Source organism: Zootermopsis nevadensis, unplaced genomic scaffold (assembly GCF_977971745.1).
Source record: "Zootermopsis nevadensis isolate Lab colony 2312 unplaced genomic scaffold, Znev_1.0 Znev_ptg000010l, whole genome shotgun sequence".
Classification (NCBI taxonomy): Eukaryota; Metazoa; Arthropoda; class Insecta; order Blattodea; family Termopsidae; genus Zootermopsis; species Zootermopsis nevadensis.
Genome location: NW_028259142.1, coordinates 20104868 through 20119380, shown reverse-complemented (window position 1 = coordinate 20119380; position 14513 = coordinate 20104868). Strand labels below are relative to the sequence as shown.

Sequence of the window (14513 nt, the reverse complement as noted above, 5' to 3'; positions counted from 1 at the left end):
TAGAGTAAATAATTTTGTGCTGTTAGAAACGTTTCAGACTATCACAAGTACTTATCTTATTATATAAGAATTATTAAGAAATCTGTGATACTGCCTTCCACCCCAAATTTACAGAGATGTTTTCAATTATGGCCACAGAAGGTAGTAATACAATGCCCATAATATTGGCAGGAGATTTTAACATTGATTTAAAGAAGGAGGAAAATCGAAGCTTTGTCACATTTATGGAGGAAACGTTTGGCTTAATGTTGATGTCAAATCCTCAATGTAGATAAAAATCTTGTATAGATATGGTGTTTGCACGAAATGTTGATACTCTAAAGTGTAAAAATTTTATGACATATTTCAGATACCACAGACCCATAATAAGCGTAACTAATTCAAGTTGAACAAGCAATGTCTTAATCAAACTATTTACTCAATTATAAAGCATGTATAAAGGGAATATTTAGAATAAAGGTAATATATAAACTTCCTTTCATTGTATTTATTGCCTAAATATAATTTAAATAGAAAGACGTATTTACGTCAGATTCTCCGGAACCGTGGTTCCACTGTCAATGTTTTTTATGAAAGAGAGAGCGAGACCAGATTCGCTGAAAACCGACACCTGAATGGTAGGTTAAGTATGGTTATGTTGGTGTAATCATATGTAAGACCAGTGTCTGACTCCATCAATATTGTGTTAACCAGATCCTGCCACCCGTCCCTATCTTGAACCACATGAAACCAGTCAGCATCTATATATTCCATTGAACTATAAGATCTGTTGAGCTGACGAACCTGGTTGCGCAATGCAGTTATTTTATCATAGATGTCAGGGTAAGTGTTATTGAAATTTAGTTCTCTAACCTATTTAAGTTTACGTTATGGCCGCGTCCGGTGTGTTCGATACGTCTGAGAAGGAGGTAGAAGTCGTGTTTCTAATGTTTATTCATTGTATATGTGTAATTGAAACAAACAAACGCACCAAGAAGTATCGCTTAGCACTACTACATTAAGACGTGACGATACATTGCAAGAAATTAACTGAAAAATATGTTCCATTTTAGGCATCCAATTTGGGAATGGTAAAGGACTGGCTTTTCAATGTGTTCTTTCTACAAGCATCCTGTCAAGAGGTGGGTGTGTATTATTGTTTTGTCAAAGGTAATTAGTATAGCGTGTAATCGGTTTGAATGCAGTTTTGCTTTGTAGATGTGTTTATTACATGTAATTCGATTTATGTAGGTAGCCGTGCTTTGTTAAGAACTGCTTTATTATGTATTTTAGTTGCCAGTTTCTTCTGTTTTAGGGCAGCAGGACCTTATAAACGTTTAATTATGTAGGAAAATCAAACAGAATATATAACTTAATTGATGGCAGTTCTACAAGGCAGGCTTTAAATTCTGTAGTTGTGTTATTGATCGACATTTATTTTGGTTGGATTGTTGAATTTATTTTTAGAGGGCGATCGTAAAAAATGAAGTGAATGATTTGAAGAGACGAAACATCACAACTAATATTTTAGTAGAGATTGAAGTGTAGAAGGAATTGTCTGAAACATGGAAAATAGTGGTAGGTAAGCTAAACGAACGTGCCTCATGACTTAAATGTCAAGATCATTTATTGATATGCAATTGAATGGTTTGGTGCATTAAGGAAGTAGATTCAGAAGCTGAGTGATTTCAGTTATGTGAACATAGTTTTGATATATTGTATAAATTAAGTTTTTACAAACTTGCTGTTGGGAATGTGGAAGAGCATTGCTTTGGACACCATATCGTACAGAATGAAAATGCTGCATTAGTTGAAAAGAAAGATGGGTAGGCCTTGTAGCACAAATGGGAGTGATGATAATTACATACAAAATTTTGTTTTGTAAAATCAGAAGGGAAGAGGTCACTTGGGAGACCTTGAAGACGGTTTGGACAGGCTCAGAATAGGGTCCATTGGCAGGATGTTGTGAACGAGGTAATGAACATTCTTTTCTCGTAAAGGAACTGAACGATTGTTAAGTCCTGATGAGTTCTGTGTTCTGTGGAGTTCGTAAGTGAAAGAATATTAAGTTTATGTACAGTTATTTGACTGTTAAGTGGCAAAGGAACTCACATAACAAAAATATTTTATCAACTTTCTCCTGAAATGTTCCAGATGACGTAAGAAATGCTTCTTCTGATAACAGTTACAAAGAAATATTTGGTGATGAACTAGCCTTTTATGAAAAAATCTTCATGTTGGTCTGTGTTCCAGAATCCCGTAATTTCTTCTGCCATTGTACATTTTTAAAACATAATCCTCCTTTGTTGTCTTTGTATGTATATGGAATAGAAATCACAAGTCATGGCAAAATATGTACGTTTATTAACGCCGTTGGTTCCAAAAGCGTACGCACGACAGCGCTGCCCCGCATTTCATGGAATTCAAAGAGTACAAAGGATATCACAAGCTATATGTTTGATGCGTTGCTAGATGTCTCTAATATCCATATCATGGCTACGAGACATTGCAGAAAATTGTTGCAAAACGGGTTGAGGTTGTTGAAACCATATGCTTTCCTTGAACCAATTATAACCCAAATCGAAGCAGAAAAACCTTGACTTACTTGTAGCGCGAGTCTTTTGTTGCATGTCGTAACTGTCGAGGTGAAGGTCTCTGACGTCATGGTTACGTATTTCGTACGGTCAGCGCTTGCGCAACAGGTCTATCAGATGAATGCGACGTATGGCTGCAGATGTGGTCGGTGAGTTTGGGTATCCATGATGTTTGACCACCATTAAAGTTCAGCGGGAAGAATATTTACCGCCTGTTTTAACTGGATTTCGCATCACAGGTTATTTCCTCGAACAGAATTGACATTTATATTTGTAATGGTGATTTGTTTTCTTTGCGGTACGGACTGGATTATTAGTTCTATGAAATTTTAGAGGCCGATCTAAACTAGTCATTTCAACGCATAGGCTAACACAGACTAATATTTGCATTCATTGAATAGTTTGTAGTCTTATAAACGAAGTCAGGGTCCTGTGTTTGAATCTGTGATGCTCTCTCAGCAGATCCAGATAAACGTAGAAAATGTTTAAAATGAATTTTAGTGATAACAGTGATAAAAGTGGAAGTATAGTACGTAAATTTGATTGGAGATAGCTTTTTCTCTTTATTTTGTGAATAAGAAGATAAGTAGGTTAGAGTTCGTCAATGAAACTTATGTTGAAAGATACAATGCTTATCAGGACGATATTTGGTAACACTTGCGTGCTGTGTGTGTGTGTATAATGTTTCTTTTTTATCACGTAATCTACGCTTTCGAGTCTCGTGTGCATTGAAGGAAGTGATTGGGCTGTTAAGATTTTGTTAGACCCTTTCTGAATTTATTTAACAGCGATTTCTAGGAACCGAAAATGTGGATTGTCGAATGGCTGGCGATCATAATTTAAGATACTCAGGGATTAAGTTAGGTTAGGATAGGTTTCGTTACGTTAGGCTATGTCAGGTTAAGTTAGGTTAGGTCAAAATTTTGGAAAATTACAAAATATACTATGTAAAAGTTAAAATTTTGGAAAATTAAAAAAAAATTGTTTTTGAAGATCTGAAAAAGTTTCCAGAATTGCCTAAGAAACTCAAAAAGTAAAAAAAAAAATTGAAAATTTCAAAATCTTTCATAATTTTTGAATAAATTATATGAAGTTCCAAAATTGGCGAAAAATCTCGCGAAATCAAAAATTTTTCGAAATTTTTTTTTTTACAAAATTCAAATCACTCGGCCTTCATTTGAGCCACGTAGGCAAGCCCTGGGTGAGCTTAGCTTAGCTTCTTTTAGGTTAGGTTATGATAAGTCCCAAACACTTGTCAGGTTCAGTAGCGACGTTCGATGGTCATTTTCGAACCATGTAATCTGTTATGTAGGCCGCACAATTCCGCGTAGGCAAGAGCCCAAAAGTTTATTTTCGTTTTTATGGCCGGCTTTTGCTTGCAAAATATAATTCCCCTCTCCCGCTCGGCGAGGTTCACAGTTCGCCAGTTTTAATGCTTGCCAAGTTGCCAACTTTAAATGCTGAGAGAGGGAGATCGCCGTTCGATTATTTTCTGGCTGCCCCAGCCAACTGGCACAGCGTCGAGAATTTAGTCTTAAATTTTTGGCCAACTAGTTCCTGGGAACAGAATCGTCATCTGGTCGTGTTTTACGGAAACCGAAGGTTTGTCGGTGAACTCCCTGGTTACGTAAACCAGACAGGAACTGAGACGGGGAGCTACAAAGTACTTCCGCCCGCGAAATAAAATTTTAAGTGTGGACAGAATATTTTCATTTGCTAGTCCTCTCAACCCGACCTCTCTGTTACTCTTACCTTTTACTTATAACGGACGTCGAACGCACATATTCGCCCCCACTTCTTTACACCTTGAGCGCAGTTATGGTAAAAACGGCAGTGTTAATTCTCATTAACTAACTAACTAACTAACTAGATGGCTTACCGAACTCGAAGGTTCATCACCGAATTAACCAAAGCCCTCCACCGGACCCTGTCCTGGGCCAACAAAATCCAGTCTCCTTCAACTCCTATCTCCCATAGATCCCGCCTGACATTATCCTCCCATCTACGTCTAGGTCTCTCCAGAGGTCTCTTCCCCTCAGGCTTCCCAAATAGTGGACCCAACCAACCAGATGGCTTACGGAACCCGAAGGTTCATCACCGAATTAACCAAAGCCCTCCACCAGACCCTGTCCTGGGCCAACAAAATCCAGTCTCCTTCAACTCCTATCTCCCATAGATCCCGCCTGAGATTATCCTCCCATCTACGTCTGGGTCTCCCCAGAGGTCTCTTCCCCTCAGGCTTCCCAACCAATACCCGGTGCACACCCCTTGCCCCCATCCATGCGCGCTACATGCCCAGCCCATCTCATTCTTCTCGACTTAATCACCCTGACAATACTGGGGGAGGAGTACAGATTTTTGAGCTCATCATTATGCAGTTTTCTCCACGCCCCATCGTCTTCTCTCCTAGGCCCAAATATCCTCCTCAACACCCGATTCTCAAACACCTGCAATCTGTGTTCCTCCCTCTGAGTGAGAGACCATGAAACGATGCACAAAGCTGATGTAGAATTTTATTCAGATTGGAGAATTCGGACCAAAAGTTTTTGTCGTTCATTCGCGTCTGCGGAGAAATCGAGTGGACGCAGATGAGCGTGTGACTGTTCTGGCACGAGGCACACGGGGTGGTTCGCTCTCTCAAAATATCCGTCCACCTGCTGAGGAATAATTTTCGGAATGAGAGGGTTACGTAACGCGACTCACGCCACTGATTGTTATCGAACGCGGCGAACATCTGCTCCCTTAAGCACGAGGTCCACACCCCCACATGCGGTCTCCAGATCTCGGAACCCCCTGATCCAATCGCCACCTCCTTTCAGCTTACGGAGTCTTGAAGAGCGGATTTCGTAGCTTTTCTGATGAGAGAGAGAGAGGACAGTCGAGGCGATTACCATTCGACCAGCTACGAGCTGAAGAATGGACTTCGATCGTCGATTCAGGGTTGAGATATACGAGGTGCGATCGGAAAGTTTCAAGACTGCGCGTATAAAAACCCGTACACTTATCTCAGGTATTAAATTCATCCATCACCCTCGAAGTAGTTCCCCTGGGAGTGAACACAACGATCCCAGCGCCGCTGCCAAGCCTGGAAGCATCCCTGGAAATCTTTCTTTGTCAGCCTGTCAAGCACCATCTGCAATTCTGCCTGAATCTCTTCTATCGTCTCAAATCTCCTTCCCTTTAGCTGAATTTTCATCTTTGGGAAGAGGAAGAAGTCACACGGAGCTAAATCCGGCGATCCGGCAAGATCTTTGAGCTCCTGACAAACGAGAAGTCGATTCGTAACTTGTGGAAATTAATTACAGTGTACTATAATATGTTAAAATGTACACACATATGTTAATGTATCTTATTAATACAAAACAACTTTTAATACCTTATGGCTAAGGTGCAACCCGTGAAGATGGCAAATAGGAATTGCCGAAACATGTAGCGTATAATAGTTTTAATGAGACTGACTTTATTAAGTTTGCTAAACTGAAATGTTAGTGGTTGTTTGCTTGTTTCGTAATATTTTTCTTTTTTTTTGGTCCCTGAACAGCCGGTCGGGGGGGGGGGGGGGGGCAGTGAGAATTATCCCAAGAAACTGCGATTTGAATTTCAAAACCGACTTGTTACAAATTATCCGCGTAGGGCCACGCGATTTTAAAGAAATATTAGCCTGTATGAACTTTTTTTATTACCCACTCCCGTTCAGCTGTTGCAGTTTCAAAAAAAGAGTTTACCAGAACATTTTGAAGCACATTTCTTTACGTTTAGGTGTGGCGAGACCTATTTCGAGAAAACCCGAACTAAAATTGTGGAAAGAAATTATAATTTCCGTTTTCTGACTTCTCGTTTTCTCCATTGAAAGGATACACTCACGCCCAGTGTAACAGTCGCTGATAACAGAGCGTCGTTGAACAAGTGTCGTGGTCCTCGCGCGGAGCACGTGACGCTTTGTGGCAAGTACGCTTGTCACTGCGTGCTCACCTCCTGGCAATTTCCGGTCACAACAGCCTGCAGTCGTAACCATCTTCATGGAGCACAGTCCTTGAGACCCCCATACGTAGCCTCTTGCCGTCTTATAGAACCCCGGAAGTAGCTTAAGTTTTCAATAAGAACCTGCCGTTGAAACTTATCCTTAGTCAGTTAAATCCACTCTAAACGCCGACAAAGATAGTTTGATATTATGTTCCTGTCTTCGTCTTACGTTCCGAAGTTTTCAGACCAAAATGTGATATGTATTTCTTATGCCCCACGCATGATGGACGTGTGTTTATTTGGTCGCTCAAAATGCCATTAGCGGAGATTTGCAAATTATAAAGGTCATCGTAATTTCCTCCAAGTTCGTATTTAATACGATCTCAGGTCCAGACTTTTTCCTCAACCTCCGTTCCGTTCTGAAGGGTGAGAGACCAACATTTGTTCGTTTCCCTCTCGGCGTGTTCCCATTTCCAGCGTAAAATTGAAAGGAGAGGGGTGTCAACCAGATGTCAGGATGTCATAACGTAACTCAGAGTGCGGAGCGCCGGGTGACCCACTTGTGCGCGCGTCCCGGGGATCCCCGCATACCCAAACTCGGCCCTGCCATCTCGAAGTGGGATGCGATTTCCTCAAGACCACGTGCCACTGGCTCCCGGCCAGGCGAGGCGGCCAAGAAACACCGCGATCCCATTCTGTGGCAACATGGACACACGGCTGACGATGACTGCGAGCCACTCGGCTGAACGGATTTTTTTATGAAATTCGGTATAGATGTTGCGACGTTGGAGACCACGCCGAACTCGCGGACTTCAGTTCGACGGATGTTGGATTACGTCATTACCAGTCATCGTCATATGAGCTTTGATGACGTCATCCAAACCAGACAGGAACACTCGTGCAAATGACATTGAATCCAGAGAAATCTGACGTTAATTGTGCTATTCGGAGAGGCCAGTTGTGAGTTTTGACGGCGGGGCTCAAACCCGGGACCTTCTGAGTTCTGTCCCAGTTCGATTAATGATAAAGGATAGAAATTTTTACGATCCGTCATTTGTCAATTGTACGTGATCCAATTTTTGCCTTGTAATCCTGGGGTCTCGGGTTCGATTCCCGGCGGTGCCCGAATTTATAACTTGTGTTGGGCAAGGCCGTGGTCTAGGCAACACGGAGTTTTCCTCCGTGGCATCCCAACAATTACTCCATTCACACACAGAAGAAGGCAATGGCAAACCACTTCTGGATCATCTGCCAAGAACGTATATGAACAGGTCCCAGTCCGAGAAAAGGATGGAAGGATCCTGTTCATATGGACCTGTCGTCAGACAGAACACTACAAATAAATAAATAAATAAGTTTGTGTATAGACTGAAATAATAAATAAATATATATACTGAATTTTAACACAAACATGACGCATCTAAACTATAAACTTGAGAAGTGTTGAACTTTTGTCTATAGAATTTTATGTTGATATTGGATTGTTACTTAGATCGGACACTTTTCACGAATTTTTGTTTTGTTTACGTGAGATAATTGTTTTTGTATAATCTTGCCACAGTACGTCGTTTTGCACTGAAGAAATACATCTGTTTGTTCCAATCTTCTGACGCCACAATCAAGGAAAACACAAACAAACAAACAAACAAACAAATGTGACTTGTTTTTCTGTTTCCATGGCCACGTCTGACGAAACTTAGTTCCTGACGAACGCACCAGAATTTCTGCGTCAATTACTTTTGTTTGTGAGATGAAATTGAAGGGTTACAGTGCACGGACACGAAGAAGTGTTTTTATTGGTCGATGGCTCTTGGCGGGACTTTCACACAAATCCAAATCCGTCAAATGGTTTCGGAGACGTAACATTCTGACGGACAGACTGAATCCTTCGGAATCTTCCGGCTGAACGCTGTAACCAGGCTGACAAGCTCACTGCATTGTGTAACGCGCATTGGCCTTGCCTGATATATGACTTCACGTCCAGGGATGCCCAAGGTAGCGTCTCCCCATATGTTTGGCGTTTATTTCGACGAAATTTCATATTCGAGGTCTTGAATAAAAGTTGTAAGACATTTCATTTTTGTCTGCACATATCGAATGTAACGTCAGATCTATTCGTAGCGTCATATAAATTTTCTCCGCATTTCTTACAGAAATGTGGTTAAAATGTTGTTAGCTTGTGGTTAAAAGGGATTCAGTACCTATCGAACTTGGAATGTATCTATATACGTGATTTATATTCAAATAAATTAAGGAACAATTAATTTATTACTGTCTGGTGTCGCACATCTAGTGCGAATTTAAATTTCCAACAAATTTTACAGATATCACCAGCAGCTACGTCTTTCGCGAAGAGTTACGCTGGCCTTGTAATCCTGGGGTCTCGGGTTCGATTCCCGGCGGTGCCCGAATTTATAACTTGTGTTGGGCAAGACCGTGGTCTAGGCAACACGAAGTTTTCCACCGTGGGATCCCAACAATTACTCCATTCACACACAGAAGAAGGCAATGGCAAACCACTTCTGGATCATCTGCCAAGAACGTATATGAACAGGTCCCAGTCCGAGAAAAGGATGGAAGGATCCTGTTCATATGGACCTGTCGTCACACAGAACACTAAATAAATAAAACTTCCTTCTGTCAGAACGTGAAATGCGAATTTTAATGTGTCCTTGCCGTGTTCGTTTCCTGGTATTCGACACGTGCTGTACATTCGACGAGAGTTCAGCAATGGACGGACCCTCGTCGACTGCTCTTTGAACGCCCTGTACACACGTAGAATTGTGAAATTGCATTCTCGAAACGTTACGAGTTTGCCCTCGACTTTGTAAAAGCGAATGACCCAAAGGGTTAGCGATTAGATGCTTCAAGTGACGACGCTTTGAACTCGCAGTAATGTCGAATTTTCTGAAGAAAGTGTAACCAGTGAGAGAGAGAGTCAGGAAGGGGAGTCGAGGAAAGCGTGAGGTCAGGAGACGTCGGAGGTCAATTGTGTATGTACAGGGATAACACAATCCTCCAAGAGGTCTATCGGAAAACCATATTCTTCGTGAAATGTAATAGAATTACGTAATTTCGTGCGAGTTGTTCAAGAATTTCTCTCCGCCTTTCAGGGACAGCCATGATTCATTGTCGTGACCACAAGTGCCCTCCACGGGACTCCATCCCGTGTCCAATCCAGTCGTCATCATTTTAATTTCTCTTTTCTTAATGCTCGTTTTCTGCACATCTGCGCCTAAGGCTTACGAAATGCTCTTTTTAAATCCAGGTTCATCGCCAACATCCACTCTGCATGCCCCGTCCATCTCGTTCTCCTTCATTCGATCACCAGATAAATAGTATTTAGTGAACAGAACAAATCATGGGACTCGGCAGCCTTCTGATACTTCACCTCTCTGGTACGAATATTTCCCTCGGGACCCTCATTTCAAACACCCCAAGTCTCGTGGTCTTTTCCCCCTTCATGTAATAAACCATGTTTCACACCCATACAGAACGACTATTATATTTTAATCTTCACACTTTTAGACGGAATAAGTTTTGTTGTGTTGAAGCTCTGTAAGTTTTTTTGGGCGTGGTAAGGACGCCGAATTCCTTGGCCGCCATCTTAGTTCAGTTTCCACAAAGCTGAAATCGTTTTACAACCTCGTGAAATAATTAACCCTTCGAATCTGCATTGTACGTGATTTCACCCGAATAAGTACGTCTGATTTATGTTTAAATTATCCGCCAACCTTCGTTATCCGTTTCTTTGGCCTGTGTACACCCCTCGCCGCCGTTAAACAATTGCCAGCTTTCCCCTCCTCCTCCCCCGCGCGGCGATGTTTCGTGATACCTGCGGAGGTTCCCTTGGCTTAGTTGCCGCTGGGGCTTTGACGGGCGCGGGTCGTGTTTTCGCGTGTGCAGATCGAGGAAGTGTGTGCTCCCGTCTTTACCTTATGGTGATTCTCATATCTTGTTGACTGTTATTCTTGTTTTTTTGGGAAATTGATTGACGTTTTAAAATTATTTTACATGTTTTGGTGTTATTTTAAATTAACCCGCATCGCGGAACGATGTACAGCTGATGAAATTTTTGTCAATATTTTATAGAATCCGAAGACTTATTATGACTGTGTTCACAAGAGCCCATCAATAATCCCTGTCCTGAACCATGTGAATCCAGACCGAATTCTCACACCCGATTTAAGATTCATTTTAATATTATATCTGAACGCTCCCGACATGAAAACTTAAGCAGTTTCTTTTCAGAAAATTGATAGATGCTCTATTTTATTTTCGTGTAAAATATTAATGTATAATATTCATATTTTCTCGACAAACACTAATGACGTACAAAATGAAACTTAATCCAGATCTGTTACGTAATTTCGGAGATGGAATATGTGTCTCGATTCTAGAATTTTGGAATTCCTGAGGTGATTTGTGTCATTTTAAAAAAAACAAAACCTTGGTGTAATCCATCGGGTCACGAAAATTTCCCAGTTGGTAACATCCCTTCTGCGTACGTCTTTAGCTGGTGATTCAAATGCGCGAGTTAGTTCACGAATCTGATGTCCTGTTCTACCGTTGCTTGGCTTGGTATAATTTCGTTAGGGGAAAAAACATCATTTCTCTAAACTGTTCGCTTCTCTCATCTGTGCAATGATTAGGGCTCAGTCACAAGGGGGTCCAGGAAAGTTTCCACAAACTGGCTATTCGTTCATGTGAAAGTATTTTTAGTATACTCCCGATTCAACCACGGACATTGTCATGGCATTGGAGAACTTTTTAAGTTTCTCGTTACATTTCGACGTTTCGTCATCAACAGTTGGGGTGTGGATGGTCCGAGTGGACAGGCTGTAATTAAAACGTGGAGTGAGAAGAATAAGAATTGACTTATTGGTACATATCCTGAAATTTGCTGTCTGTCTGATGAGGTCCGTTTAATTGTGTTCATGTTCAGGTCGGCCTCTGTCAGTTAATTTACGGTTTGTACTCTAATTGCCGGCCTCCTTGGGCAAAATCATGTGTTCCGCACGTGGTGTTATGAAATATAGCGCCCTGTGGACCGATTCAAAACGCGGTTCAGTATTCCGACGTCTCGCGGCCACATTTCTTAATTCCCACATCAATCTTTCCAAGCTATGTAACCTCAACAGTTGATATAAAATAGTTGAATTAATAAGAAAACGTAACTCGGAATTACTCTTGGCATATCGAAGTATGCGTTGTGAGGACGTGTGTCATTCACTTTTACCCTGAAGCAGGAGACAGTACGTTCCTCCAAGACCCCCGGTGACCACTCACAAGACTACATCCGACGTTTTTACCACTCAGAGTCCTAAAATCATATTTGAATACCCGGTGTACCGTTTAATAAAAATTGATTCAGCTGTTTCGCCTTTCTTGGAGACTATAATCAATAGTCGTGGCCCATAACAAAAGTTTATTGATCAGGTGAATAATCTGTACCAATGTGTTTTTCGTTACTTTTTTGTGGTTTTCCTCAGGTTCGAACCGTGATTGCGTATTAAAATAGGCCACGATAGCTTCTTTAACATTCTTTCTAACCCCCCCCCCTCCCCCTCCGTTCGTGTCGGCACTTGGGCAACGGAAAAGCCCCCAAGAAGCGATCAATAATATTCGGTGCCCCGTCGGAGCGCTGAGTGCATGTGATGACAGGCGTCTGTTAGAAGCGAGTTAATTGAAGGCTGTGCCGATGACATGCCCGTTCTTATTTTCCATCGTGCAGGGTGACCAAAAATGTGCGTGGGTCGCATAGAATAATTTGGCGTGCCCAGACGCCACTGATGATGAACCACTTGAGGTCGAAACGCGTATGGCAATAGTGTCTTTTTATAGTGTTAATAGTTTGTTTACTTATCTTATATTCTAATACACTACATGGTATGCAAAGTTTTTTTTAAAAAAAATTGTGTTTTTAAACAGTTTTTAACAGATTTTAAATCGACTTACTTCACAGTTGACCATTAAATGTTCCTTCCGAATTCCTGCTCACTCATTGTATTTACCAAATTAACCAATCCTGGGTGCCTCAGAATGTGTCCCACTCTTCTTCTCGTAAGATTTTTCCTTCGTTGGTCCTGTCTAAGACCAGCTCATTTCGTCCATTATCAGTCCACTTAATTGTCAACATTTCAAAATCTTCTATCCTTCTTTCTGGCTTCCCCACTGACCATATGCCCTCCTACTGACGTGTCAGAGATCAAATCATCATCTCTTTTGGTGTTTTGGGTTGTCACACTTTCGACTGTAGCTCCGTTAGGAATCATTTCCCGACCAGCGTACTGACATTTTTTAAAATATCGCTTATTTGTCGTACATAACATAATGAATCGACTTGAGTCTTATCTCTGTCTGAATAATAATGATGATTATTATAAAATAATGTCCTCTGTAGTAAGATTCAGACGTCAGCGGTTGTACTGGGTCCAATGACGTGATGGTCAGTTACGTTTATCTAAACCTCACAACAACTTAACCTCGCAGCCGCCAGTAGCTTCGTCTTCCAGTGTGCAGTGTGTATTTATTAAGTGTAAATGATTTAGTGTGAAGTGAAACTTTGTATATCGAGTGATAAATACGTCGGTAGAAGTGGATATTTTATTTAATCAGAGGATAAGTGCTGATATATCTCTTGGACTTATGGAGTCCTCTCAACACTCACCAACATCGGAGGTTTGTATCTTGCCATGAAATGGCTGTTTGTGATTGGCTGTCGCGTCGTACAGACAGAGTGTTTGGTTTGACTTGTTATTATAATACAAACTCCTTATTGGTTGTCCAGATACTGACAAGTCACTGCTGTGAATGTATTGTAAGTGCAGATGGCTGTCTTCTGGATTGTTGGGACGTGTAATCTGGTAGAAGTTTCGGAGGTCGTTACTGCCTCCATCGTCAGGGTGATCGCATTGGTAAATGTCTGCACGACTACACGGCGCTACGGCACAGAAGACAGCCATCTTTGTATTAAATTTGTCGGATATAACCTAACCTCAAAGTTGTTTTGTGTAGATTGTATTTACCTACATCCACACTATAGTTTACATGCATGAGTCCCGTGGTTCATTGTTTATCGTTGCAAACCTAACATCATTCGGTCGCCATGTTGTTTTCCGTTCTGCAAAAATTGACATTGACCGAAGTTGTGTTTATTTTGCAGTTTTCTTTTCATAATTTCGGAAGCCTCCATTAAATAACACTAGTGTCGCTGCAGTCATGTTCGCGTGTCCAACACATGGTTATCGATCGAGGTGCGTTGGCCTTCACTGACATCCTTGCCACATACGGATAAAGGCTGTCATCTGTTTAAAATATTGGCAAGAGTCTGGGCACACACAAGTATAGGCAGCCTTCCTTTTCCCACACGGAAGGAAACCTGGCTATAAACAGACCAGAAATCTATCAGAATTTTAATTTGAGTAGTGTATCTTTAATTTGGGGTCCGCGCGGTCTAAGGCGTGGGCCTTGTGCCCCTTGGTCCGTGGGTTCGAATCCCACTGTGTTGTGCTGTTGTGTACAGGCAGAGGCCTTGCGACGGGCCGATCCCTCGTCCAAGGAGTCCTACCGAATGTCTATAGATCAAGCCAATGCTCAGGCACTTGAAGAATGGGTCGTTCCCAGTATCTTTAACTTGCAGGGAAGAACACGTTGAATTAAGGGTGGTTAGGGAACGGGGTGCTATATATAATAATCTTCTCAAGGGAAGACTAGTTTAGATTTACGCGGTCCATGTATTCCGGATCAGGATGTGTAACAAGTCAGTGCTCCATAGAGTTCGTTCTTTGGAACACTCCCTCTAAAGCAGCAGGTGGTATTCTTAACCTTAAAGAATGTTACTCTGTACACAAAACTTTATAGCGTGATTTTTGAGACATAGTGGAAGGGAGAGCTTAAAGATCTGGTAATAAACACGAAGCTTTGCCTACCGTGTCTTACCAAAGACACGTCACTGATGTAGCACAAAGAAGTGGA

The 14513-nt window shown here is 41.5% G+C and overlaps 1 protein-coding gene across 6 annotated transcripts in view; it reads left to right on the top strand.

Moving 5' to 3' along the window:
* aralar1 (calcium-binding mitochondrial carrier protein aralar1) overlaps positions 1-14513 on the top strand; it is a 115480-nt gene that overhangs the window by 69942 nt on the left and 31025 nt on the right. For 2 of the 6 annotated variants that reach the window (XM_022083628.2, XM_022083635.2), the window contains exon 1: positions 10343-10477. The exons of 1 other annotated variant lie outside the window; for it this stretch is intronic. In XM_022083628.2, the coding sequence (XP_021939320.1) occupies positions 10358-10477 (120 nt within the window). In that variant the 5' untranslated portion in view covers positions 10343-10357. Of the gene's footprint in view, positions 1-842; positions 909-1052; positions 1122-10342; positions 10478-10514; positions 13218-14513 lie in introns of those variants that run through there. 3 more of the 6 variants (XM_022083630.2, XM_022083632.2, XM_022083633.2) reach the window with 3 other exon arrangements.